This window comes from Hesperophylax consimilis, chromosome 8, assembly GCF_061612785.1.
Source record: "Hesperophylax consimilis isolate HC1 chromosome 8, BYU_Hcon_1.0, whole genome shotgun sequence".
Classification (NCBI taxonomy): Eukaryota; Metazoa; Arthropoda; class Insecta; order Trichoptera; family Limnephilidae; genus Hesperophylax; species Hesperophylax consimilis.
The window spans coordinates 34816426-34843912 of record NC_142843.1 but is presented as its reverse complement, the minus strand read 5'-3'; the positions used below and the strand labels follow the sequence as shown (position 1 = coordinate 34843912).

The 27487-nt window shown below is 35.2% G+C and overlaps 2 protein-coding genes and 1 long non-coding RNA gene across 6 annotated transcripts in view; 1 reads left to right on the top strand and 2 right to left on the bottom strand.

Annotated features, from left to right (window-relative positions):
- Positions 1 to 508: 508 nt before the first annotated feature.
- Positions 509 to 4626, bottom strand: LOC149421928 (uncharacterized). The gene is made up of 2 exons (XM_089634609.1): positions 4285 to 4626; positions 509 to 1983 (listed from the first exon to the last, which is right to left on the bottom strand). Exons 1-2 carry the CDS (start codon positions 4357 to 4359, stop codon positions 1717 to 1719), a joined length of 342 nt encoding a protein of 113 aa, XP_089490735.1. The 5' UTR covers positions 4360 to 4626; the 3' UTR covers positions 509 to 1716.
- A 1787-nt stretch (positions 4627 to 6413) lies between these two features.
- Positions 6414 to 8269, bottom strand: LOC149421927 (uncharacterized). The gene is made up of 3 exons (XR_016302517.1): positions 8036 to 8269; positions 7340 to 7478; positions 6414 to 6744 (listed from the first exon to the last, which is right to left on the bottom strand). It is a non-coding gene; the product is annotated as an uncharacterized LOC149421927 (long non-coding RNA).
- A 159-nt stretch (positions 8270 to 8428) lies between these two features.
- The window catches only part of BTBD9 (BTB (POZ) domain containing 9), a 30724-nt gene continuing 11665 nt past the window's right edge, over positions 8429 to 27487 (top strand). Inside the window, exons 1-13 of one of the 4 annotated variants that reach the window (XM_089634158.1) lie at positions 8429 to 8624; positions 13671 to 13828; positions 14993 to 15107; positions 15764 to 15927; positions 16243 to 16309; positions 16399 to 16555; positions 17050 to 17149; positions 18247 to 18375; positions 18528 to 18687; positions 22209 to 22431; positions 23475 to 23634; positions 23738 to 23865; positions 25808 to 26047. In XM_089634158.1, coding sequence (XP_089490284.1) covers positions 13802 to 13828; positions 14993 to 15107; positions 15764 to 15927; positions 16243 to 16309; positions 16399 to 16555; positions 17050 to 17149; positions 18247 to 18375; positions 18528 to 18687; positions 22209 to 22431; positions 23475 to 23634; positions 23738 to 23865; positions 25808 to 26047 — 1670 coding nt within the window. In that variant the 5' untranslated portion in view covers positions 8429 to 8624; positions 13671 to 13801. Of the gene's footprint in view, positions 8625 to 9244; positions 9311 to 13670; positions 13829 to 14992; positions 15108 to 15763; positions 15928 to 16242; positions 16310 to 16398; positions 16556 to 17049; positions 17150 to 18246; positions 18376 to 18527; positions 18688 to 22208; positions 22432 to 23474; positions 23635 to 23737; positions 23866 to 25807; positions 26048 to 27487 lie in introns of those variants that run through there. The other 3 variants (XM_089634159.1, XM_089634161.1, XM_089634160.1) reach the window with 3 other exon arrangements.

The following is a 27487-nucleotide window of genomic DNA, read 5'->3' as shown; positions in this document are numbered from 1 at the left end:
AAAGACTTGTGGTAGGCCCTATGTTCAACTTTTGTACAGATTCGTACTAGGCCTATATATACTATAAGTATCTAATCTTTTTACATTACAAAACAGTACACCTATGGGAAAGTAAAACTAGCATTATTTGGAGTCTATGTGAAAATTTGGATGCCATATAGTATGTTGAAGGATAAGTGAGCAATGAAGGAAGTTGGGCAATTCGTTGATTCATATACTTACTTAGAAAAATTTAGCATTATAGACCAAAAACAATATGGCTTTCAAAAGAAAAAAAGCACAGAGAATTTATTACAGGATTTTTCAAATTATATTAATAATGAATTAAACCATAAAAGACATGTTTTAGTACTATTTATAGATAACTCCAAAGCGTTTGATACAATTGACCCATAGAAATTATTAAAAATCTTAGAAGCAATTGGAATTAGAGGTAACCTACTTAATTTGTTTAAAAATTATTTATTTAATAGACATATCTGTGCAAAAATATTAGAAAAAATGAGCTGGAGGAAAAAAATCTATGCTGGAGTCCCGCAGGGGTCGATTTTGGGTCCAACCCTTTATATTATATTTGTATCAATAATGAAAAAAATATTTAAATATGTAAGACACTTTGTATATGCTGACGACACTGCTCTTGTCATATCCGATGAACAATTATCCATTGCGATTAAATATATGCAACATGACTTTACGTCCCTGATAAAATGGTCACATGACGCAGGTCTAATCATTAATACCAAGAAAACTAAATTGATGTACATACGGTCTCCACATGCTTCATTTCAGATCATGCCTAAAATAATTTCACATAACTTTATATGTATTCATCAAAACATTTTACAGCCCTGTATGTGTGAAAGTATTGAACTGGTAAATGAATACGTTTATTTGGGGGTGACTGTTGATTGTCATTTCAAATGGGATACACAAATAAACAAAACTTGCAAGCGGCTGAGAGCGATAGTGGGTAGGATATACAAACTGAAATGTTTCGTTCCGGTGAATATTTTAAAAATTATTTACTTATCACTCGCAGAATCAACTTTACGGTATGGTTTAACTACTTGGGGTCACTCTTGTAAAACTAATTTAAACCACCTGCAATCAGTACAAAATTCTATGGTTAAGTTATTAGCTCAAAAACATATTTTTTCACAGAGACGAAACATATCATTGTTGTATCGGAATTTAACAATATTACCGGTGCAGGCCTTATTATGGTACAAAATATTGATTCAACATATATCTGAGTCTGATTATAAAAAGAAAGTGGAACATGAATATAATACAAGGTTTACAAAGAATGAAGGAATGCTTGTTCCAAAATATAATAATAAATACGGATGGCGAACCCTAGAATTTAACGTGCCAAAAATGCTTAACATGTTACCCATTAATATAAAAAATTGCGATTCTACAAACAGATTGAGATATATGCTGAAACAATGGTTACTAAATAGAGATAGTTTATATTAATTTAGGTGTGTTAATTGTATAGTTATAGTATGTGTGTATGTAGGTAATTGATCATTAACATCCTGTTGACAAACTGCTTTATTGCAGTTTAACGGGATTGTAGCTTGAAAACCAATAAAAAAATAAAATAAAATTTGATATTATTTTATTAATGGAAAATAATATATTACACCACACAAAGGAAATATAAACATTGAGGGAACAAACCCCTTTAAAAACATGACAGATAAATCCTTAATTGAGCCGATCAGGTTCTGCCCCATCCTGAAATTTATGTTTAATAAATTGCTCCAACAATAGAGACACATCTCGTACTGAGGAAACTCCAGCTTCAACAAGCCTGTTGATCTCCTGTATCAGGTCAGGATGAATTTCTTGGGTCATCTTGGCCGCGTCTCTGCTGTGGTTGTGGCTCGCTTCTCCGGTTGCCGAGACGTAATAACGTAGCACACATTTAGGTGGGCTGGTGGATTGAAGGGCTGCCTTCACTTGTTTCAGAATCTGAAAACAAGCCACAATGTTTTACTATAAATAAAAATAACAGAACCCTACAAAAACAGTAATTATTGGTTTGGTAGGCAGTAAAAAATATAAAATAATATTTTCAACAAAAAAATATCTGATTTCCTGAAGGGCACAGGGAAGTATGCTTCACACCTTCTATTTTGCAGTGTTGAGGCCCTGGGAATCATATTTCCGGCCATGGTACTGTGCTGACATCTACCATGGCAGCACAGTCAAATTTAATAGATACGAATGTTGAAAATGGGTTTAAGTAAGCGATGGGAAGTTGCGTATTCCCACCACATTTCCTTCTAAACAAATATGTGTTGTCCAAAACGGTATTTGTATAACCTTGCATCTAACCAGTGTTGTGAAGTATCTAGATACATTTTTGTGTATCTGTATCTAGCTATATTTCTATAACTGTATCTGTATCTAGATACATTTTTACTAGTATCTGACACCTCAGATACTTTCAGATACTTTATTTTCGAAGTGTTTTTTTTTTATATTAACTCCACACAGGAGGCCCTGAAGAAAATAATTTCCCTCAGGGTCTATGTCATCTTTGGGGATGCTGTGTGGAGGGTCTTTTTGTGGAGAGGAAGGAGTGAACATGGGTCTTGAAGAGTCCCATGTTGTAGGAGGGAGGAAACACGGAGGCCGGCAGTTCGTTCCACAGCCGAGCTGTTGAACTTAAGAACGAATCGTAGAAGCGACCCGTTCTCATGTGACAAATGTCAACCGTGTACAAATGTTGGGCGCGCGTTTGGCGTGTATCCCGACTACGCACCGGTGCCAAAGGGATCAATGACGCTAGTTCCTCAGAGCATCTTACATTGTAATACCGATAGAACAAGGACAGCATACCTACCTGACGCCTGTGCTCTAAAGTTGCAGTCCGTCTGTTAAGATTGGGGAATCTATCAAACGGACCGCCCGTTTTTGCACAGAGTCAAGGGTTTTTTTCAGGTATTTAGGGGCTCCGGACCAGAGATGGCTGCCAAATTCGACAGTAGGGCGCACTTGCGATTTGTACAGGGTCAGCAGTTGTGTACTATTAAAGTATCTGCGGGCCCTGTACAGTACGCCCAGATTCTGAGAGGCCAGCTTTACTCTGGCTTCGATGGAGCTCCCGTACCTGAGCTGCTCACTTATAGTTACACCAAGCATATCAATGGAAGGCCTGTTCGGAAGATTGCTTCCGTTGAAGGAGACTAGATTATCATTTGGATCCCTTTTAGACGTAATCAGACAGGATTGGGTCTTTGAAACATTAAATTCGACGAGATTATTTTTACCCCAGGAGGAAATACTCTCGAGATAACCGTCCATTCTCTGCTTCAAAGCCCTCCGAGCCGTTGGAGTTTGTGTGCCCTTTGGGGGCTTGTCAAACAAAAAGCTATCATGAACTGTACTGTCATCCGCGTAACAATGAATCGGTGCACATGTCAAAAGGTCATTGATGTGCAACAAAAACAAAGTCGGATATAGAACCGATCCCTGTGGGACGCCAGCATTTATAGAGTGAAAGAGAAGTGAACTTCTTTACCGATTTTCTCTAGTTAATTTTAAAGTTTTCTCACAGATTCATGACACAGATTCAGCTAGTGGTACCTTTGTCCATCTAGTGTATAATATTTTATAGCAGTTTATATACATGGGTCCTAACCTGAGTAACCGAGTACCAGGGTACCCCCGTATATAAAAAATGAATTTAAAAAATGAATTTAAAAAAATGAATTTAAAAAATAAAATAAAAATAATGAATATTTTTTTTTTTTTAATTTTCCATCAGAACCCAAAGTAATCAAGTTACACATAGTTCACGTATTTTTAATTTATCCAAGGGGCGTCGGGTACCCGGGTAGTAATATGCTACCCGGGTACTCGCGAGTATCACCGCTTGCAGGCCAATTTGCCAATATCTTTTTGGGCAACGAATAAAACAAGCAAGTGTAAATATGTAAAATAATCACAAGCGTTTACGTCTACCGTCTTTAAGAAATTAAAGTAATCGCTGTTTTCGATAATATATATATTTTAAGTTTTCCCCCAAAAAAGAAGAAAAGTATCCGAGTATCTGTGAGTTACTTTTAAAAAGTATATGTATCTAGATACAGATACAATTTTACAATGTATCTTGTATCTGTATCTAGCTACAAATTTTGCCAAGTATCTGTATCTAGATACTTAGTATCTGACACAACACTGCATCTAACTATAGTGAAAACATAAAAATAATGTTATAAAGTGATTGCCCATGTAGGGATAAGCAGAGAAAAGAAACTATCATACCTTGGTTTTTGCTCTTTCTGCAATTTGAGGTGGAACAGGAAATTCTGGAAAATATTTTATTTGTTTCACACTCATCGTTGCGGGACAACCAAGCTTCTTGGAGTCCAAAACTATTTTTTTTTTTTTTTTTTTTTTTTTCTTAGGTTTGTCAACAGTGATTCATATCAAAGCTCTCGAAATTCAATTACACAATTTAAACTTGGTTGATACTATCACTAATTACAGACAAACACAACATTGATGAACACAAAACTATAAGTAAAGAATAATGTACATGTATGCACCTACATGCAGAGATGTGCAAAATGGGTACCCAAAACCATTTGAAATGCAAAATGGAAATGGGTCAAAAATTTTCCATTTGAAAATGCAAAATGCAAAATGGGTTTTTGAAAAGCATTTTAAATGCAAAATGCAAAATACCTATTTTCAAAATGCATTGAAAATGCAAAATGGTTTCTCAGGTCAAACAATTAAAATTATTATAGAATTTTTAAACAATTTTGTCATTTAATAATGGACAAATGTAATCAATGTAGAACAAACATATTACTTGATGGTAAATCCAAAAACACCACGACTACAGATTATGAAACCACAAAAAAATTGCGCGGGACCAATGTTTCCAACGTAAAAACATAGAAACTGCTATCTAACATTTAATATTACAGCGTCATGGCCCAATGTTCAGTACCTATTTGAATCAGTAGTTTTTGTAATGGTATCACTCAATTGCCAAGGCTCCTACCAGGGAGCAACTTGACAAATGTAAATTATCTCTCATAGCGAGGTTGAGGACAGACTGATATTTGGGGCTTATGAAAAAAAGATGAGTGGAGATAGTAGGAAGAATGTTGCAAAAAAGCATTTAAAATGGAAAATGCATTTAAAAAAGCATTTAAAATGCAAAATGCAAAATGGTTTTTAGAAAAGCATTTAAAATGCAAAATGGAAAATACCCATTTTGCATTTTGCATTTCCATTTGAAATGGATTTATTTGAAATAAAGCACATCTCTGCCTACATGCATACATGTATACACAAATACATACACTTACATATACATTTCATAACAGCAATAGTAATTATTTTATAGATCAACACGATAGGTAGCTTTAAGTCTTGTTTACGTTTGATTTGAAGGTGGCCAGTGATGACATTGACAAATCAATGGGATGACTTTCATATGTCTCGTTAAAATAACGGCACATTCTTGGTAAAGGTGAGTCATACCCCAGCTTAGTTTTATATTTTTTAATATGTAACGGAATATAATGTATAAGTCGGGAACCAATTCTAGGAACGTTGAACATAATTTGATAGAGTAAAAAAGGGCAGTTTATTAGAGCATTAACAATTTTGAAAAGAAAATTTAAATCAATATTTAGTCTTCTCTGTTCAAGGGTGCGTACATTGTAGAAATTTAGTCTATCGGTGTAATGGGGAAGTGATCGAGCTCGCTTATCACAATACGCTAGCGGCTAGGTGGTACATAAAATGTTTTTGAACCCGCTCTATTCGCTGAATATGAACTTTGTAGGTTGGACTCCATATAGAACTTGCGTACTCCAACACGTTGCGGGTGAAGGAATTGTATGGCGTTATTTTTGATTTGGGATTCTGAAAATTTTTACTATTTCGTTTGATAAATCCTAGCATTTTTAGGGATCTAGAAATAATGCTGTCGATATGAGGTGTGAAAGTTAGTTTTTTATCAAATATTACGCCTAGGTCCCGAATGGTTGTGACTTCCTGGAGTTTAGTACCGTCGATAAAATATTGAGTTGAGATTGAGTTGCGTTTACGTGTAAAAGTTATGTGGACACATTTTAAAGAATTCAGAAACATTCTATTGTCAGTGCACCACTTAGAAACTCTGTTGATATCATTTTGAAGGAGTATTGAATCAAGTAATGTGTGGATAATTTTAAAAATCTTACAATCATCGGCGAACAATAAAATTTTAGAATCCAAAATAACATCGCACAAGTCATTTATAAAAACAAGGAACAAGATCGGGCCCAAATGGGACCCTTGAGGTACTCCAGACGTCACATCTAATCCTCTTGACTCATAACCATCAAATACTACTCTTTGTTCACGGTCAGTTAGATAGGAGTGAAACCAGTTTAGCAAGGTACCATGAACACCCATGCGTTTTAGTTTATGTATTAATAATCTGTGATTTACCTTATCAAAGGCCTTGCTAAAGTCAGTGTAGATGCTGTCTATCTGTTGACCTTTATCGACAGCTTCGGTTAAGGTAGTGACATAGCAAAGTAAATTGGAGGATGTTGATTTCTGGGAGAGAAATCCATGCTGTTTTGGAGTAATAAGATTTTTGAGATGATAATTCAGACTTGGACAAATTATTTTTTCGAAAATTTTAGCAAATGAACAGAGAATGGTGATATATTCTTTTTTTTTCTTTTTCTTCTTCTTATGGTTTGGGTGATCAGCCTGAAAGAACAATTCAAGGTAAGGGTCTAATAGGCTTATACGTATAAGACGCCTATTATTTGTGCGGCAAATAAATTGTTAACTTATTTGACGTAGATGATTAACTTTTACAAAAGTTGTTAGGGCCTATGCAATGTTGACATTAGTATAAAATTACAAGTGTGGTTATAATCCAGTGTGATATGAATTAAAATTGTGAAATGAGATATAGCTGCAGGGGCTTTAATTAATTTGGCACTTTGAGCACGGTCTTCTTTAGACTAACACGACAGGAGGATGTGTTACGAGCCACGGCACACTTTTTAACACACAAAGATGAATTGTGATTGGTGTGATTGTCGTGATAATCTAAATGAGACGGAGCTGCAACTGCCATATTAGGAAGGCCCCTGGTGTAATCTAGTCCTAGCTTACCTAGGCCCAGGCCCATCGCTTTTTATTTTATTTTAAACACATCACCGACGATACGGTGATCATTTTGGGGTTATAGACATTAATCTTGGACCAGAGAGTCCTCGGTGCTCTGTCAATGCTACTATTGAAAGACGAGGGGGAGTAGGCCTAGCTGATGTGGTTCAAGGGTGTATTAACATACCAATTCAACTTTTTTTTCTTCTTGTTATTTGGGCGGTGTAGTCGGGGGCCTTGGGCGCACTCTCTGTACGCATTCATACCGAATGTAAATGGCATCCCAAAGAACTCCACTGTAGGCGGGCAGAACGTGTATACTGCATCTGAAAGATTGGAAATGTTAATTTCGAATAACTCGTAAATATCAGCAGCTGCTTATGAACTGAAGAAATGGGAAGGCCTACCCTAGGTTTAGGGACGACCTAGGCCCTAAGGTTTAGAACAAGGCTGCCCAACCCCAGGCCCGCGGGCCACAATGTGGCCCGCGAACGAATTATAAGTGGCCCGCGTGAACCATTTTCAAAAAATCCGCCAATTTGAAAAAATGTCGCGGGCCCGCGGTAAAACAAACAATGCAGCTTGCGCGCGGTCACCAGTGTTGCCAACGAAGGCGATTTATCGCTATTTAGTCTACTCAGAACGAGAATCAGCGACGAAAAAATCTAACCTGTTGAACTTAGCTTTTAAACAAAAATACACCGGTTTTTGACATAATATTTTTTGCGTCCGAAATGGAATCTTGTAGCCACCCCCCCCCCCCCCCCCCCCATGGAATTCGAAAAAATGTTGTGGGGAATCACATATGATGTTTTTGGGTGCGCGGAATTTTCAATTTCGCCCAACTGTTAAAAAGGTTGGGCAGCCTTGGTTTAAAACTTACCTACCAACTTCTTTTTCATACTGTCTCTCGTTGAAAAAGAGTGCCCCAACGCGTTCACAGAACACAGACATGCTTCATAATTTACTTCATTGTCAATGTATCCACTGATAACACCTGTCTCTGAATTCTTTTTGAAATTACTTAACGAAACGTCTAAAGACGGTCTAAACCGGCACTCAAAGACGCCATTTCTGTTGATTTCTGACGTTTTTTTTCACCGTCCACCGCGTTTCACTGATCACACGATCACAGGCAGACTGCCTGTGACTGCCTGAGGCAGTGAGAAACAATTTACTCGGAACACATTCGGGTATGCTCGGATATGTTGGCCACGCCCCCTGTCGACTAGTCGCTGTGCATATAGCGACTCCCGTATTTTGCACTTTGCAGTACCGTTCCCATTTCCGACAGCCTTAAATGTGCGAACGTCAAAATAAAAATTTGGTAAACAATGTGCGCAAGTGAGCGTATGGAGGTCAATAGAAAAATTGTTAGAATTGATCAATTCGTTTATTAAATGTCTACCGCTGTGAGCACTTCAGCCAAAATTGATTTTATGTGAGAATGCTTCGCGGACTTTAGCGTTCCGGTGAGTATTTTTATAATAATATTACCACGCTTATGCACTATTTTCTTTTCGTATACATCTGCCATTGTTGTTACAGTATCAAAAAAATAATAATATTCTGCTTGGATTTGTTTATGTTTAGTAGAAATACATAGTTTTAACTTCTGAGAAAACGCTCTTGGTTTTTGGATTTTCGCTGAACATAACGCCATTATATTGTTTTTGTCAAATTTTATAATCAAAATTGGTTTTAACAAATCTTACAATCTGTCACTTTGATCAAACGTTGATTAACCCGTGATTATTATGCCCTTTTTGAGGGAAAATGACTGTTTATTTACTATTACGTAGATCAGTGTACCGTAGTCGGTACGTTGTGTTATTTTCTGAATATTATTATTTGACAGCGCCTCAAGCAGCTGTGTTTTGACATTTCCATCTGTATCAACATTACAATCTCTACTCTCAATGTTTGTAATTTGACGCAATGTATAAACTAAAATGATAATATTGTGTTTCAAACAATAAAGCATTTAAATGTGACATTCTGTGTGATTTTACCACAGTATATAACCTAGTTTTGAAGGTGTCTGGTAGTAATATATTTATATATAAATATTTTTTAACGCTGTGTAAGTTGGTAAAATTTGTGAGAAGTATATAATATATAAAGACATAACGAATATAAATAAAACAGCGTTTTCTTGGTAATGATTGAATTGGATTTTATCATTATATTGTAAAAATAAGCATTAAGGTCACATGACTCCTGCATTTTTATTATTGCTATGCTTTTATTTTTGTTGAAATGCTATATAAAATAAGTTTACATAAACTCTTGTAGTTTTTAAAGGGTAAATATTTATCTAACCGCTGCACTTTCAATAGGCACAGATTATGGAATATACACTTATGATGCATTCATATTTCATTTTTATTCAATCACATTCAAAATTTCCCTTATAAAACCGTCCTTTTGCCGCCACTGGTGGATTTCTAGATTTTTTTTAGTAAGGCATTTGCGAAAGTTTCGTTTCAATGTTAATATGTTAAAATTTCTTAAATAACCTAACTATGAACCTAATAACCTATTTTGTGCGTGTAAATAGTTGATTCGTTGAAACCACAGACATAGGAATTAATAGACGAGAAGATAAAGGCGAGGGGTAAAATCAACTGTTGAAGAACGAAGGGAGTGAAGATGACTGATTCGTCAATAAATCAATCTGACAGTAAATAGGCATCTCGCATTATAATATCACCATTTACTTCTTAAAAGTAAAATCTGCTTTGAATGAATAGACATTTTTACATGGGAGCGCAAATTACTCGCCACGTTATGAACAAATTTGCGAAGTCCAAATTCGGCAAAGTAAGGCAGCTTCTATATTCAGAGTCGTAGTTAGTTTCAGAGTATTTAGTTAAGACACTTTTATAAATGTTCATAATTTACTTCCCAGCAACCAACCAGCTTTGTGTTTCGCGTCCAGACGTTTCTCGATGTGATAGTAACAACTGATTCATATTATACGATGTGAATATGCTTAAAATAAAATAAAATAATGCTTATATATGGAATGTAATACGACAATTGGGTTTATTCTCTTTTTTCGCATCTATTTTTACCAGTTTTCATAGTACAAGTAAACATTTTGCCGTGTTATTTCGTAAAATGAACCGATGATGCCTCGACCATAGTTCGCACAAGAATGATGACGTCACGTTTTCAAATATCACTTGAGGCCGTACGCGAGCCCAGCCGGCTCAATGGAACCGGTATGGGGAGTGGGGATAATACGCTTTTAATCACTTAGGGCAGGTCTACTAATATTCATATGTCTATGGTTGAAACGAAGTGTTATTTCCATTATCTATTGTTAAAAGTCCAGCAGTTAGGTAAATATTTACTTTTTTAAAATGTAGAAAATTGTTTGGAGAAAGCACACAAGTCAGATGTATTCCTAAATGATAATAATATATAAATATTGCTGACGTGTACCTGGTGTTGCTCGGCTTTTCTCTCCTTTCAATACATAAACCTTCCGGAAGAAATTCTCTAAACGATAGTGAAAACACTATCAATATTCATTGCGTAGTTTAGAATAACTAAGCGCACAAACAGTGAATAGCGACTTTTTTTTATACTATAGATTGTTAATGGTAATTACAACGTATAGTAAGATCCCGCAACACTCATTTATTGCTAAAATAATACATTTATATGAGGACTACCACTTTAGAATTTTAATTGAAACCCAACCTTTTTTTACAATATTTCAAAAAATTTCAACTGGAGGTGGAAATGGCGACATTAAATTTTTCTATTAGCTTTAAGATTATTTAAATCTGTGCTTTTTATAACATAGGCCAAACGGCTAGACTACAATTGTCTGGCGTGTGTTAAACAGATTTTTATTGTAAACTAGCTGTACCCCGCCACGCATTGCTATGGCTCAGTGTGTCTGTGCAGATAGACAAACAATATATAGAAGCGCATATTACTTTTAAGTCCAACAGATAGCGCTGTTTTAAAAAAAAAAGCATGTTTTTACCCGTCGCAGATGACATCTATATAATATAGGTGTATTAAACCACAGGCGTATTTGAAAGAAACGTTGTGTCAAAATTTCAAAGCACTCCGTGAAGAACTTTCGGAGACTTAAAACTTTCGAACAAACGAACATTAATATTTTTATTTATATAGATAGATAGAAGATAGTGCAATTAACCTCAATGTCTTTACCCTTTTCTTTCTTGTTTTCATATATTAATATAAAAAAGGTTGATTAACATTGCACTCTGTTCTCATTTTTGGCTTATTTCACTCGGTAAATCTTAAATTACACAATATTGTTAGTAACATCATTGAATAAATGAAAATATCAACAATAGCATTAATTATTGAAGTGTAGGCGTTTGATTATTCATCATTCATAGCAGTTGTATTAGTTCCTTTGTCTGAATATTAGAATATTTGAATTGCAAGCATACCTTAGGACGGGTTGTTTCACAGAATTTGAACAATTCATGAAATTTCAAAGTTAAAATTCAAATTTTGTTATTACTTCATTGTAGGCCGGTTGTTTCACATTACTTGGATAATAACAGAACTTACAAGTAGAACTTGAGTATTAACTTTGAATTTATTTATATTTTTTTTATGTGACACTTAATAAGAGCGCCCCTGTCTATACAATGGGAAGGCAGGGGAGCTATGTCGCCACCCGGTTTTGGAACGGGTCTTTCTCTTGAAGTCAACATCAACTGTGAACGGGTGTTCCGCTCTTGTGCGTCGAGTTTAACGCATGTGGACAGTGCATCGGGGATCAATACTGCTAGCTCTTTAGAGCAGGCTCCTTTAAAATACCTGTAGAACAGACTCATCATGCCCACATTGCGTCTGTGCATTAGAGATGGCGATTGGTCTATTAACGATGAAAAAGTTAAATCTTTTAAAATTTGATGAATTTTTCAAATAGGGAATTCTCTTCACACCAAAAAATCACTTATTATTAATTATTCACATGTAGAAACACTTCAGACACAAGAATACATAGTTTTTATAATTTAAAAAAATGATTTATTAAAGTTATAATGACTTTAAAAACAGGCGCGAACGAAATATTTCAATGCAGCTAAAAACGCCCGGTGTTGATCAAGCGTTCAAGGGCGAACGATGACGTCACTGTTGACCGGCCCGAGTAGATCCTGCAAACCGATGGCGGCGGCAGCGGCAAAGGTGTGACGTTGCACTTGTGACGTAGCGGTCAAAATGGCGCATGACCGTTTTCAGAGCCGAAATAGCACGCAATTTTTAAAACAACTACAAAAAATTGAAAATGCATTTAAAAAAAAAGAAAAAAAAGAGGCACATAATAAAATAATTATCTCTATTGAAATAAATTATTTAAAAAATGCACGAGAATTCCCTATTGTTTTAAGCCTTCTGCATGCTCATGCATATTTAGGGTGAACATCTTTGTTACTAAGATTTGAAACTAGATTTCACCAATAATAAGAATAATCTTATGTTTGGACTTGCATCACTTTAGAATTATTACCCCCCCCCCCCCCCCCCCAAATATTCTCACTGTCATCTTGGAGGTTTAGGATCATAGAGGACTATCTACAAAAACATAGTTTTGAGTTAAACGCAAATAAAGATTGGAATGCTCGGTGACCGGATAAATCATCACAATGATAATTCATCACATCTTTAAAAAGTTATATAAAGTCATGGAAAGTGATGAAACAAAAACTTTATTAAATGGGTTAAGTAGGTTAGGTTAGGTCAACTGTATGTATTAGATAGAGCTTCGGGTCACCAATAAATATGATTATGACATTACCGTAACCAAGCTTAACTCAAAACACCAGTTTTTGCAGCTAGGCCCCTATGATCCTAAGCCCCCGACTTGTGTTTCTAATTACTAAATAAGATTTTTAATGTCTTTCAATTTTATGTATTGATTGTAATCCGATATGATCGAAGGTACAAAAGTTTAATCTGAGTCTTTTTTTTAATGTTCATAATTTATGAAATTTTAGATTTTTTCACTCTTGTACTTACTATAAGGTAAAAAAGCACATCACGAGGAGAAATAACTATGCAGCCTAGTTAAATATTAATTAAAAACTATTTCTAAAAAATTAATCTGTTTAAGTATTTTGGCTTCAAATCCAAAATTAATTTTCGTAAGAAATAGTCTGCGCATCCGTTCCTGTTTGGGGTCAAACATATTTCACACAATGCAATATCGATGCAGGAAAGGCAAAAGGGTGTAGGCGTCAATTTAGTCAGAAACGAGTTATATTTAACTCATTTTTAATTAAATTATCGCTTCGCTTTCCGGCATCGATATCATGAATTGAAACTCATATTTATCGGTATGGTTTGATAAAAAACATCTTACACACTTCTCAACACATCTCCAAGTACTTACTATAGTATAATGTTTATCAGCATGATCATAATTTAAAAAACGTAAGAGGATTATTGGCACCCATCTTGTATTGAATGTTGACGCCAAGATCAAACATTTTTCTAACATAATTATTTTTTTTCAGTTTTCCGTCTTGACTTTTTATTTCTCACTTGGGAACGCAGAGCTACGTCATCTTGCAAATACTCCAGACTTTGTTCAGATAATCTTTGCTTCTTGTGAAAGTGTCAGTTTAGCAACAGCACAATCTTCTTAATGGCTTCAGCTATATTTCGTGCCGTAGTAAGAATTTTAGTTTTTTCTTTTTGCATGTAATTAAAAAAATGAACAATCTATTCATAGTTTTGGGAAAATCTCTTTCTAATTATATTCTAACCTTTTTGTATCTAGAGTTCATTTCTGTGTAAACTTTTGTACCTTTCTTCATGAATCGGTATTATCGACCCTTTTGGCGAAATCAAATTTCAAAGTTGATTTTTAAGTTCTGTAATGGTTCTATTCAAGTTCTATTATTATATCATTATTGGCCAGTTGCTTCACAAAACTGAAATCACAACAGAACTTGAAAATCAACTTTGAAATTTGACGAATTGTTCAAATTCTGTGAAACAACTTTTCCTTAGTGTCTTCTTAGTCTAACGGTCTAAGCATTTAACTTTTTAGGGGATTGTGGGTTCAATTCCTGCCGCACTAAAAAAAATATATTGATATGAATTTAATTAATTTTGCAATATGTGTATGCACGTGTAGTGATGTAATCGGGAATATTCCCAACCTGATGTAAATTTCCTAAAATCGGGAATTTATTTATTTTTATTCAGAAAGATATTCTAAATCAGATTGTCTCCTAATTTATTTTTTTATGAAAATGTATTATGTGTATTTAAAGAGTTAATAATCACAGTAAATTAGTTTTTCGATATCTCTAAAAATGATGAAGTTATTAGCTTTCAAATTGAACTTGGGTAATATGTATTCAATCATGTCTCGTGATGTCACATGAGACACAATTCGGTACAATTCATAAGTCGAAAGTCGTTGTACGTAGGTACCGTGACAAACGCTTATCGGCTGGCTGCAAATGTCAACATTTTAATGGCTTTTATCTTCGGTAGTATTCTAGTAAAGTTTTGTCCTCAGGATGCTCTAATTAATATGATACATTTGTAAGAAACATTTCATTAAAGGAGACAATCTCATTGGTTAGTCTGGCAATTTCAACATTTAGATGAAAATTTTCACTATGTTCCCCCAGTATCGGGAATATTTCCCAAAAAGAAATTCTCAAAAATTTACACATCAGCTAGGACACTCAAATAATGTATATATATCTGATTGTCTAAATTGAAAAACCTTACTAAAATGGCTTTGCATTCTTTTAAGGAATATTGATGTATGTTATCATTTTTATGGTACTTTTATTTCATTAAATTGTCTTGTTTTCAGGCAAATACATTATTTCAAAACAAAGCAGAAACTGAAGAAAAAATGAGTAGTCAACATCAATACATGAACACGAGTGGTCCGTCCACTTCCAGAACAGGGGACATAGAACACACCGGTATGTACTAGAACAGTTCAATCCGATCAATAAATTAGTGCACGCCTTATTTCTATCATTTACATGTTTTAAAATCACTAAATCTATACATCTATATACATATTAAAACTGGGGTAGGTTTTATCACTTTTGCGGAAATAATTTTATGTAATGCTCCAATAGCAACGAGATTATCTTATTTTTTGTAAATTTTCTTGTTGTTTGTTATTCCTATACCGTAGTCTACATTTGGAGGCCTTCGTGGTTGAGGGGTAAGGTTCTCGACTACCAATCTGGAGGTTGCGGGTTAAAAAAAAAGTAAATTTTATTTAATTAATTTGTGTAGTTTCACAATTATTTATGCTATATATTAGCGGCATGTTCCAGAGGGGAATATTCTCTAAGTATCTGTCCCTGGTGAAAGACCACCATTCAGAATTGGAACTGCTTGAAATGGTTTTAGCTGTGTTTTGTGACCAGATCTGAATACCCGGGTACTCCCCACCTTCCTCTTCCCCATCTGCTTTCCATTTCTCACTACCTCGTCTCACAATGTACCCAAGTCGGGGTTGCGATAGTCTCACTGACTCCAGAAGGTTCGGGACAGCTGAGACAATTGTGCGGTGTTCACGTAATATATATTTTTTAAATAATTTAATTGATTTTAAAACCGCCAGGTCACTTGTCTGAAAACTTTGCCCAGCTGTGTCTGAACCACGAATACTCGGACGTGACGCTCACCGTGGAGAACCAGCACATCCCCGCCCACAAGGTCATCCTGGCCGCCAGGAGCGAGTACTTCAGAGCGCTCCTCTATGGCGGCATGAGAGAAGCATCGCAAGTAAGATCTTAATAATGATAGTTGGATGATTTTATAATGTTAGTGAAAAATCACCCCTGGGCGCTGTAAATATTTTTTTTGCTCTATATTATTATGGAAATATGATAGGCAATTGGTATAATTTGATGAAAAATAGTTATCAAACACGTCATTACCTTTCGTATGCCATTCCCATATTTTTTATTACCAAATAATGCACTATTCTTTTTTACTAATAAATTTAGCTATTCTAATCCTAATTTCAGCTATTCTTTAGCCAAAATTCATGTACATATGTTCTGCAACTGATTATTTTTCTATTACTTGTATTTACAGGCTGAAATCGAAATACAGGGAGCTCCAATACAGGCCTTCAAAGCACTTCTACGATATGTTTATTCAGGTAAATGAATATGTCAATACATGGTTGTTGACATTTATTATTCGCAAGTAGTTTGAATAGTCATATTTGCAATTTGTGTGTTATTTCAGGTCATATGGCTCTCTCTTCTCTTCGGGAAGAAAATGTCTTGGACACCCTCGGCTTGGCACATCAATTTGGTTTCCAAGAACTGGAGACAGCCATATCTGAATATCTTCGCCAGGTTTTGGCCCTTCGAAATGTTTGCTCAGTATTAGATGCAGCGAGGTAAACCATCAACTAACTTCTTTTTTTTTACACTGATTCCACAAAGGAGGCCCTGAGGAAAATAATTTCCCTAGGGCCTATGTCATCTTTAGGGTTGCAAGATGAGGAGAGGGACGAGTGAACATGGGTCTTAAAGAGACCCAGGAAACATAAAGGCTGGCAAATCATTCCACACTGTTGAAATCAAGAATGATTCTTAGAAATATCCCATTCTCATCTGACAAATGTTAACCGTGTACAATTAATTGTTAGGCGCATATTTGGTGCCGAAATGATCAACGACACTTGTTCCTCGGAGCATCTTCCATTAAAATGAGGACAGTATTCCCACCTGACACCTGTGCTCTAAAGTTTGCATGCCAACATCTGTTTTTTAATATAGTAACGGACCGCCTGTTTCTGCACAGAGTGAACAGCTAATTTTTATTTTAGAGTTGAAATAAATTTGTATCTAATAATTATAAAAATGACATATTTGCATGTCTTTCTTCCAGGCTTTATGGTTTAGATGGCTTAACAAAAGTATGTCACAATTTTATGGATCGCCACGCTTACGAAGTTTTACAACACGAGTCTTTTGTCACCATTTCCATTGTAAGTTTCACTACTTTTTTTTTTGTAACTAAATATATCACTGCATTATAATTGTCACCAGCAATTAAAAACCCGCCCCGCGGGTTTTTTGCTGCTAGGCCCTGCGGGCTCAACTTGGTTCGGCTTCGCCCAGTTTAAGTGATACTAACAACATTCAACCAAAGAGAAAAAGCAGAAACCTAACCTAATCTAACCCATCATTTTATAATACATATAAGTACATGTCAGATTTAGAGATTTTGAACTAATTTTACAATCAACGAAGCGTTTCTAGCTTCAGTGCCTACATTTCCTACAAACAAAAGCTTATTATGCGTGAACTATCATATACATATCAGTGTTCTGTCAAAATAGTGCGAAATTATTATTTATGTAAATAATATTATATCAATATTTTTTTAAATCGTAAATGCAAAGATTTGTTGTTTATTTTTTTTTTTTTTTTATATTAACTCCACACAGGAGGCCCTGAAGAAAATAATTTCCCTCAGGGCCTATGTCATCTTTGGGGATGCTGTGTGGAGGGTCTTTTTGTGGAGAGGAAGGAGTGAACATGGGTCTTGAAGAGTCCCGTGTTGTAGGAGGGAGGAAACACAGAGGCCGGCAGTTTGTTCCACAGCCGAGCTATTGAACTTAAGAACGAATCGTAGAAGCGACACGTTCTCATGTGACAAATGTCAACCGTGTACAAATGTTGGGCGCGTTTATTATCATTAAGTTAAATCAAATATTTGTTTTATTTTTAAATGCATATTAAAACGGTAGTTTGAATAGATGAAATTGTACGTATTTGTTATGGATTATTTCAAATGAAATTATTCGCTATTATGCCGCCAGAGGTGCGCTCTATCGGCCAATAGGGAAACTACTCCAGCGGCCTGTAAAGGAGGGATTGACATTTTCAAGGAACCTTAGATGAACCTATGCGGAATTTACCTGAAACATACAATTTGAATTCAACCAATCAGAGGGCCCAAACCGTCCAAACACTGGCGTAATAATACTATCAGATGTGCCCCGTGTCATTAAAAATTCTAATCGCACCCTTTTGAATTCAAATATAGAACATAATATGTTTGTTTTTTTTTCTTTTTTAGGAATCATTGCAAGAATTATTAGAGAGAGATTCTTTCTTTGCCCCTGAAGTTGAGGTATTCCGAGCTGTATGCAACTGGTGCAAAGCGAACAAACCAACAGCTAAAGAGAGTGAAATACAAACTCAAGCTGTCAGTATTTATAACTATTTTATTTTATTTTTATTGTAGAAACAAACAGTACATAATTACATATAGGACAATAGTTACAAAGTTATATTTATATTTCAAATATTTCTTATGTTACTTTTAAAAAATTATTAATTTAATTAAAAATTTTGCAGGAAACCATTTTGAGATGTGTAAGGTTACCGTTGATGTCTTTGAAAGAGCTCCTGACGGTTGTGAGACCATTTTCTCTAGTAACACCAGACATGCTTTTGGACGCTATACAAGAGAAGACCCACACCAATAATATGACACTGAAACATAGAGGACAACTAAGTAAGTTAATATAGTCAACCAATAAGTCAATTATTTCCTACACAAGGAACTCCTTTGTTGAATTCCAAAATAATCATTTTTCTAATTGGATTCTATTTAAAACAGGTTTGCCTGACATCTGGAAGATAGCGATAATGAAGTAACTATTTTCTTATCCTTGGTTATCCGTTGGTTTAAAAGTTGAGGTATTTATTTACTAGATGGCAGTATCGCAGAGCAGATTCAGACTATTATGTTTTTATGGTTAGGGGTAGAGACCTCTACATCGAATCCAGAGATCGCAGGTTCGAATCTGAATTAAATTGTTTTTATTTCGCATTTAATTCATATAAAACAATATATTTATAAATTGTACTTGAAACATGTTGCAGTAGATAATCTCAGTATCGCCCTGGTGAAAGACCGCTAATCGGAATGGAAACATTATTTTTTTAACAATAGCTCCACACAGGAGGCGGTGAGAAAAATAATTTCAATCAAAGCGTGTGTCATGTTTGGGGATGCTGTGTGGCAGTGGAAAAAGTTATTAAAGGTGGATATCTGCCGCCAAGACCTAGCCAAACCTCACCCCATGAACCCGGGAACCCCTGCTAAGACACTAAACTTAGCGAACTACTTATGGCAGTGGTTCTTAACCTTGTAGGAGGTACTGACCCCCACCAGTTTCATATGCGCATTCACGGAACCCTTCGTAATTGGAAAAATAAAATATGATTTTTTCAAATTCATAACATGCACATTCATAACATGCACAGGTGCACAAAATAAACAAAACCATTAAAACACGATTTTCCCACAAAAACATAATAATGAATATTTAATGCAAATCAGTGTGACTTCTGCTGTTGCCTTTCAAAGACCATTTCAGAAATGCGCGACTTTACCTTGGCAAGTGCCACTCTCATTTCATTTTTGCAACAAAGTCTGTTCCCTTTCATTGTTTTTATGTCCAGCATCCTCGAAAAGGATTGCTCGCAAAGATATGTTGTAACAAACGGTATGAAAATCTCCAGAGCTTTCATAGTAATAACAGGGTACGTTACCATTTGTTGACACCAAAACGTTGAGAGCGTTGTTGTTCTGAAGAGTTGCTGTTGAATCTGGCTCTGCTGAATTTCAATAATTTTATCAAGGTATTCATCATTGACATCTGTTGTCTCAACACTAAACATGAACGGCTGGCTGTCTTACCCATGCTGGATATGACTCTCTTGTAGGGAAGTATTCGTCGAGAGACAAAGCATGCTCATCCAAGTGCGTAGCAATTGCTTGCTTCAGTTCCACAGGTACAGAAATATGTACGATTCCAGATACATCTTCGATCTTACTTACCTAGTCGTCTAGCAGGGGAAAGTTTGCGAAGTTATATTTCTCTGTTCGTCGTTTCTATAACGGTAGCTTTTTTTGAAAATCCTTCAGGATTTCTTCCGCTTCGATGATGTTGGCTCCACCGCCCTGCATCTGTTTATTGAAATGATTGAGAGCTGCGAAGATATCATTTGAGTTGGGGGTGTGGCTTGACCTCCGCCGAACCCGCGAGACTTGCTCTCCGAACCCCTGGGGTTCGATCGAACCCAGTTCAAGAACCACCGACTTATGTTGACCTATGGGAGAGGCGTTGGTTATCCAATTAATGGTTCCCGGGGTGGCTGTACTCTTACCCGCCTCCTTGGAACAGTTTGAGCCGTGTTTCGTGAGCAGTTCTGAATAGCTAACTTTGCTAATTGTATATTTTATTAAGTAATCGGTGATAGGTAAAAACATAATAATTTGGGAGTGGTAAGTGGTTAGGTTAGGTTGATTATACTCTTAAAACATTAATCTTAGCTTATATGTGTAGACAATTGGAGTCATTGATTTTGATTTCTTTGGTAGTAGTTTTCAAATTGTTTTTCATCATTCTGTTAGGATCATAATATTAAATTCAATATTTATTTATTTTATGTTTGTAAAAACTACTTCGAAGTTTTTATTGATGCTTCTTATATTTAAAAAAAAAAAAAAAATTACACATTATGTTGCTTGTGTTGGTAGTAACGATTTCATTTTCAAATAAATAGTATGTGAGTTCTTCCAGATCGGTATCCATTTTAAGTATATTATGTCAACGATAGTGTTAGATTTTAAAGTGTTAGTAAATCTCCTTTGTGTTTGATGTTGATGATTTTTGATTCCGTTAACTTCCTTGCGAAAACTTTCCCGTTTTTGAACCAGTTGTATTGGTGGTTTAATTTCTGGGGTCGCTTTTTAGTCTTCCATAGTAAGTCCTTGTTGTATGCAGAGGGCACTTTATCGATGTATAAGGATGAGCTTCGTTTTGTTCTTTGCTGCAAGAAGGTTGTGTGGAGTTGAAATGCTGGAATTTAATAATTATTTTTCTAGGAGAACCTTGACGTCAGTCGGGAACGTGATAAATGTCTGATGTTAGTGATTTCAAGGCCTAGCTTATTGACAATATCCTTTGCCATTTCAAACGGGGTTGTCATTTGTATTTTCATCTACTCCAGAGATTTCTATTTGGTTTGACAAGGAATTTTGCTATAATTCAGCAAGACGAATATCAATATGATTCAATCTTGAGAGGTCTTTTTTCACTTTTTCCACTTCTATTTTTATACCCGCCAAGTCGTTTAATTTGGCTAGTATTTCATCATATTTGTGTGCAATGAAATCGGTAGCTTTTTAGTTTCTGCCATCTCTAGTTCAACTTGGTGATGTAATGACATTATTTTTTGAGTGTTTTCTAGTGGCATTATTTTGTGTTCAATAATACCCCACACAAAATTTCAATAATCCCAATATAAATACTATTGTTTATGGTTTGCAAAATTGCTTCTTCACTGTATGATTAATGTAAACAACTCAGTTTGGGCTATTTATTCTTGATTGATAATACTGAAGTGATTATATTCATTGGCACTTTAAATGCATGGTAAACTTATTTTACATTAAATTTCAAGATTACAAACAACATTTTTGTTACGAATTATGTAAAGTTGGAATGATCGATTTTGTGGTAATTATTGATTACCCACTAGCAAAAACACTTATCTTGTCTCTAGACTCAATTCACATGAAAACACGAGGAACCGTTAATGTGTATTTTTTGTAAAAACAATACTTGTTAATATTTAAAGCGGGAGCTATCAAAACAATTTGTTAGCAACCATAGATGAGAGATTATTATATTATTACTTATCACTTTCCAGTAAAATGCACCTTTTATGACTGCGTAATGTTGATCCGGAGTGGGGGAGGGGAGAGAAATTTTATTTGTAATTCTTAAGATATTTCTTAAAAATAGGATTATTTTTTTTAAATGCATGATTACCGAATACTTTTTCTAGGATTACCTACACTATAGAGTAAGAGAATCAATACTATGGGCTGGTATTTGAGTTGCTTTTTAAGCTCGGCTTAAGTGATATTTACCATCTATCGGAATCCTGACAAAACCGGCCGTAAGTACATACATGACAACAATTCTTTTATTCAAAGTTTGCTGGTTTGTTTGTTAACAGTTCCCGAAGAAAATGTAGCCACAGTGAAATACGGCTCAACTGTGATACTGGGGGAGATGAGGACCGCCCTTTTGGACGGGGACACCAACAAATACGATATGGAGAGAGGTTACACGCGCCACGCCATCCTGGAGGGCAACGAGCACACTGGGATTGTCGTCAAACTCGGCACACAGAGTATTATTAACCATATTAAAGTACTATTATGGGACAGGGATATGAGGTTTGTCTTTTTTTTTACAATTCAATTGATTTCAGTGTGCTATTTAATCCATAAATAATATCTTTTACCCATCAAAACCTTCCAAAAAACTTTATCTTCCACCCTTTCCAATCGAAAAGTATTTACATAAAACGCAATTTATAAAAAAAAAATATTGGAAATAGGGTAAACTAGACTATGATTGCCCACTATCATTTTGATTGTCCTATTCTCACAAACTTCACTAACTATTTCATAAAAATTTGAACAGATTTTAACTGCAAAAAAAAAACACATTGTTGAAAAGTGAAATCAGATTTTGTGGAGCATGTATTTCTTATATTATTGTCCTGATGTTTTACCTTTTATTATCTATCTAACCATATAAATAAAAATGTAAATGTTCGTTTTTTCAAAATCTTAAATCTCCCAAAGTTCTTTACCGATTGCTTTGACATTTTGACACAATTTTGCATTTGAATATGCGTGTGTTTTTATATAGATATAACCTGTGATAGGTAAAAACATGCATTTTTTTAAAAACTGCGACATCTGTTGGACGTAAAAGCAACGCGGTATTGTTTCTCTATCTGAACAGACAGACTGAGCCACAGCAACGCGTGGCGGGGTACAGCTAGTAATAATAAAAATCTGTTAGCTAGTTGATAATAAAACAAATTACAGAAGTATTACAGAGTACAGTACACCATGTTAAGGTTCTTTTATCAAATCACTAAAGTGGGCAACCACTGTCATTATTGTGGGCTATCACTATGAACAAGTGGGCAATCACTGTAAATTTTACTATATTTTTTTGTTCACTTAAAAAATTATTTGAATTGTAATATAATCTATGGAAGGATTTGATAGGTAATTAGTCAAACATTATGCAACTATTTGTTGTTTTGTAAAATGGTGGGTATGACCAAACCTACACATATTCAAAGTCAAAATTTCCTTAAGCGGGCAATGATTACATATTTTACCTCTAGTTTCAAGGAATACCAAACACCTATGGACGCCTTTTTGTTTGTTGTATATTATAAGCTTAATTTATTTTGCAGATCATATTCTTACTACATAAAGGTGTCAGTGGATCAAAAGGACTGGGCCTGCGTAATAGACCACTCGACCTGTTACTGCCGCTCCTGGCAACACCTTTACTTCAAACCAAGAGTCGTTCAGTACATCAAACTTGTCGGAACCAATAATACCGTCAATAAGGTAATCCATTATATTATGAACTCGGTAATATTATTACCTTGCAACAATATGATATGGTTATTTGTTTATCCACTGGAATGCTTTTGGATTTTTTTTCTTGTAGGTATTCCATGCCGTGGCTTTAGAAGCCTTGCACACACAAAAAATTCCTCCATTACTAAATGGCATGGTCTGCCCCACTTACAATGTGGCAACATTGGATTTGTGTGCCACTGTTTTGGAGGGAGTAAGGTGAGTCAAACTTTTTCAGTTCGAAATTTGGTTGAGAAATAAATATACATAGCAATAGCATACCAACATAACTTGTGAGGCGATATGACATACGTGAAGACAAATCTTTGTTTTGATTTTAATCGTACATCACAGTCAGTGGCGGTGTGCAGGATGTGCAGGGAACCCCCAAAGAATAACTAAGAATAAAGCGAGCAAGGTTCACTTGGATTATAATACTACTACAGTTTGAGCCATTACTCCATAGTAAAAAAATCCAGATTCCAGAATGCACAAGGAAGCTAAAAAACTAATAGTATATTTAATAGAACATAAAGTCAGTTACAAACGGTGCTAGTTATCTCAGTGTTAAAATTCACTATTTTAGTGCAAGTCCAGACTTGGAACCGAACATTACTAAATGCATTCGGGTGACATAATATCTGCTCTGCATCTGTGTGGGCTGCGAACATAGGCACTTATGCAAATTTATTCACTTCTTTAATAATATTACGCGCATTTCAATATTTGCTTTATAGTTATCAAGTAAATGATTACACATTTTACAGTGAAACTCTCTTAAGAAGTTTTCCAAGGGACCGGGGAAAAAAAACTTCTTAAGTGGGAAAACTTCTTAAGTGGGATTCAATTTTGAATTTGAGCATATGTATTTCCTAACCTTCAAACTTAATTTACGACAAATGTCAGATGAAACATGATGCACGGCAATTTTTGATGTTTGAATGAAAAAAACGTAATTATAATGCATATTTTACCATCTCCCCCGCCATATAATCATGTTGTTATGTATTTAAAGGTGAAATATTCCGTATTAACCGTGATCCGATAGATTATCAAAAGTTTTTCGTGTTATACAAATTCGATGGAATAAAAATTTTATACAATAATATTACGAAACATCTCTATGTTCATTATCAAAGGGAAGATTATTGAAGGAGGCGTCAAATGTATGCAAATGTAGATCTAGCCCACGTTGTCATTAAGGTTGAGTTTAATATAATCTTTCATGTTATTTCGGCCTTAAAGACGCTTGCATATTTGTTACATAATTCCGCATTGTTTATTCGTTCCATTGCTATTTTACCTAGTTAGGGGATTAGGAGACGGGGTATTTGGTTTATTTATTGATTACGGCAGGTTACGGCTTACGGCCCGGCGGCCGACAAAGGGTTTTATGGTCTCAGGTACTAGGTATGGGTTTCAGTCAACATCTTTCAATTTATGACTTGGAAAAAGGTTCATTTTAGATATTTTGCGACACAATATTTCGTTTGTGTTGATTTTACCGCCGGATTTCTAAAACCTCTTAAGCGAGAAGCAGTTTTAGCTCTAAAACTTCTTATGTGGGAAAAAATCGTGTTTTTTGTATGGAATTTTCAAGGGACCAAAAATCAAAACTTCTTAAGCGTGAAAACTTCTTAAGTGGGAACTTCTTAAGCGAGTTTTACTGTATTCACTTATTTTTGCATTACTTGGTGCTTGATAGCACTTAAAAATCTTCTAGAATGCACTGATTTTAAGTAAACTGTTATTACCGTTTTCAAAATTACTTTATTATACATATTCCCAAGCCAGAAAATTAATTAGTCAATGGACATATTATTTCAAGGTAAACTTCATGCACAATAATCAGACTAATTCTTTTCCAAACGGTTTCTAGATCTGCAGTCTTATAACATGACGTGACTCCGTATATTCCATTATGAAGAAAAGATGCTCAAAAAAGCTGATTTTCTTTCCTTTTTTAAATCGCTTTAATGTTGAACTTCTAAAGATTTAGCAGTAGGGTGGGCGAACTTTTCATATCGATACATATTGACTATTGATAGTCAGAATCTTGTATTCTTTATTGTTAAATCTTCATACTTTCATTATGCTACCGACATCTGTAAGATTTTTAAAACATCATTTATTTTTGGTTCTCAATTTGTATAATTTACAGTCGATCCCGCAACGCCCTCCTGAACGGCGACATCCAGCACTATGACTGGGACGTGGGCTACACGTGTCACCAGCTGGGCTCGGGGGCCATCGTGGTGCAGCTAGCGCAGCCCTACGTCATCGGCTCCATGCGCATGCTGCTGTGGGACTGCGACGACCGCACCTACTCCTATTACATCGAGACCTCCGTCAACGACTGGGAGTGGGAGATTGTGGCGGATAAGACGCACGATCAGTGCAGGTAACCAATACTCTACTATTGCAAACTGGGCCAGAGAAACCATTATTCACTTTTAAGCAGATGTCATTCGTTCATTTTTGTTGTTCAGAACAGGAAAATTTTTTAGAATGAATTTTATTAAATGAAATGTCGGTTAGTAGATTTTTTTAATTGTAATACAGGGTTTTCCAATAAGAGGTGTTATTTTGATATTCAATCGTAAAAGATCAATGGTTTCGTTGCTTGTGTGGCACGTAGCGCCGTCTTGTTGAAAGTAAACGTTGTCCAGATCAATACAATCCAATTCCGGCCATAAATCATTAATCATCTCTCGATAGCGCAATCCATTCACCGTAACTGTTGCTCCAGCCTCATTTTCGAAAAAGTAAGGTCCAATGACTCCGCCGGACCATAAACCGCACCAAACAGTCACACGTTGAGGATAGCGAGGCTTTTCAACAATAACTCTTGGGTTTTCCGAGCCCCAGATTTTGACAATTTTGCTTGTTGACGAAGCCACCGAGGTGGAAATGTGCCTCATCACTCAAGATGATTTGCATTTTATTCACTCAAGTGAATTTTAATAATTTCAATGCGTTGTTGAAGCGTGTATCGTTCCATTTTTATTAATGGCGTAGTTTCTACTTGTCAAATGTCAAAAAATGACAGCATCAAAAGTAACATCTACCGAAATAGCGGGATATTCAAAATAACACCTCTTATTGGAAAACCCTGTATAAGGAATATAGATATGTACATAAATATTTTACAATATTACATTATAGATCGTCATTGGTTATGTATACCTTATCAGAAAAGAGGAGTTCTTGTACCTGATAAGGGAGCCACGATTCTTACATAAGTTTTATGTTATAATAATATTTTTGTATAGAATGTTGATTTTTCAGTGATGCTTAATTTAAGTTTTTTTTTTTTTAATTTTTATGTCATTTATTTGTTTTGATTGGTTGACAATACATCGCAGTTCAGAAGGGATTCAGATTGTAGTTTTTTATGGCTTGGTAAATACAATGGTTTTGCATTTGTGTTGTTTTATAATTAGGTGCAATAAATTGATTGTAAAATTCTTGGTATTGTTTGTTATTTTGTTCTTTGCACATTTTTATAATGGAAGCTTGCTTAAATATTGCATTGACATTTGGTACTGGAAACAATTTAAAAAATGATACTGTTGAGAAGGTAGTATTACTTGTATGATGATTCTTTGTGAAACTTTTACAGATGTAGTAGGAGTGACATCTCCTGACATAAGTTACAACTTATATCAAATTTAATACAAAAGTAAATATTATTATATTGAAAATAAAAATAAAAAATTAGGCATCTGTAGTTCAGACAGTCGTGGAATATTTTTGGAATTTCTCAATATAATTTTTAACGCTAACTTCATGCAGGGGGCCTTGAGGAAAAATAATTTCCTCGGGGCCTTTCTCGTGTGAC

Bases quoted from the DNA above. Each gene is read 5' to 3' on its own strand.
- LOC149421928 (XM_089634609.1), bottom strand. From the start codon at position 4,359: ATGAGTGTGAAACAAATAAAATATTTTCCAGAATTTCCTGTTCCACCT. The intron at 1,984-4,284 runs GTATGATAGTTT...GCTTGTTTTCAG, and splicing joins CAGAAAGAGCAAAAACCAAG to ATTCTGAAACAAGTGAAGGC.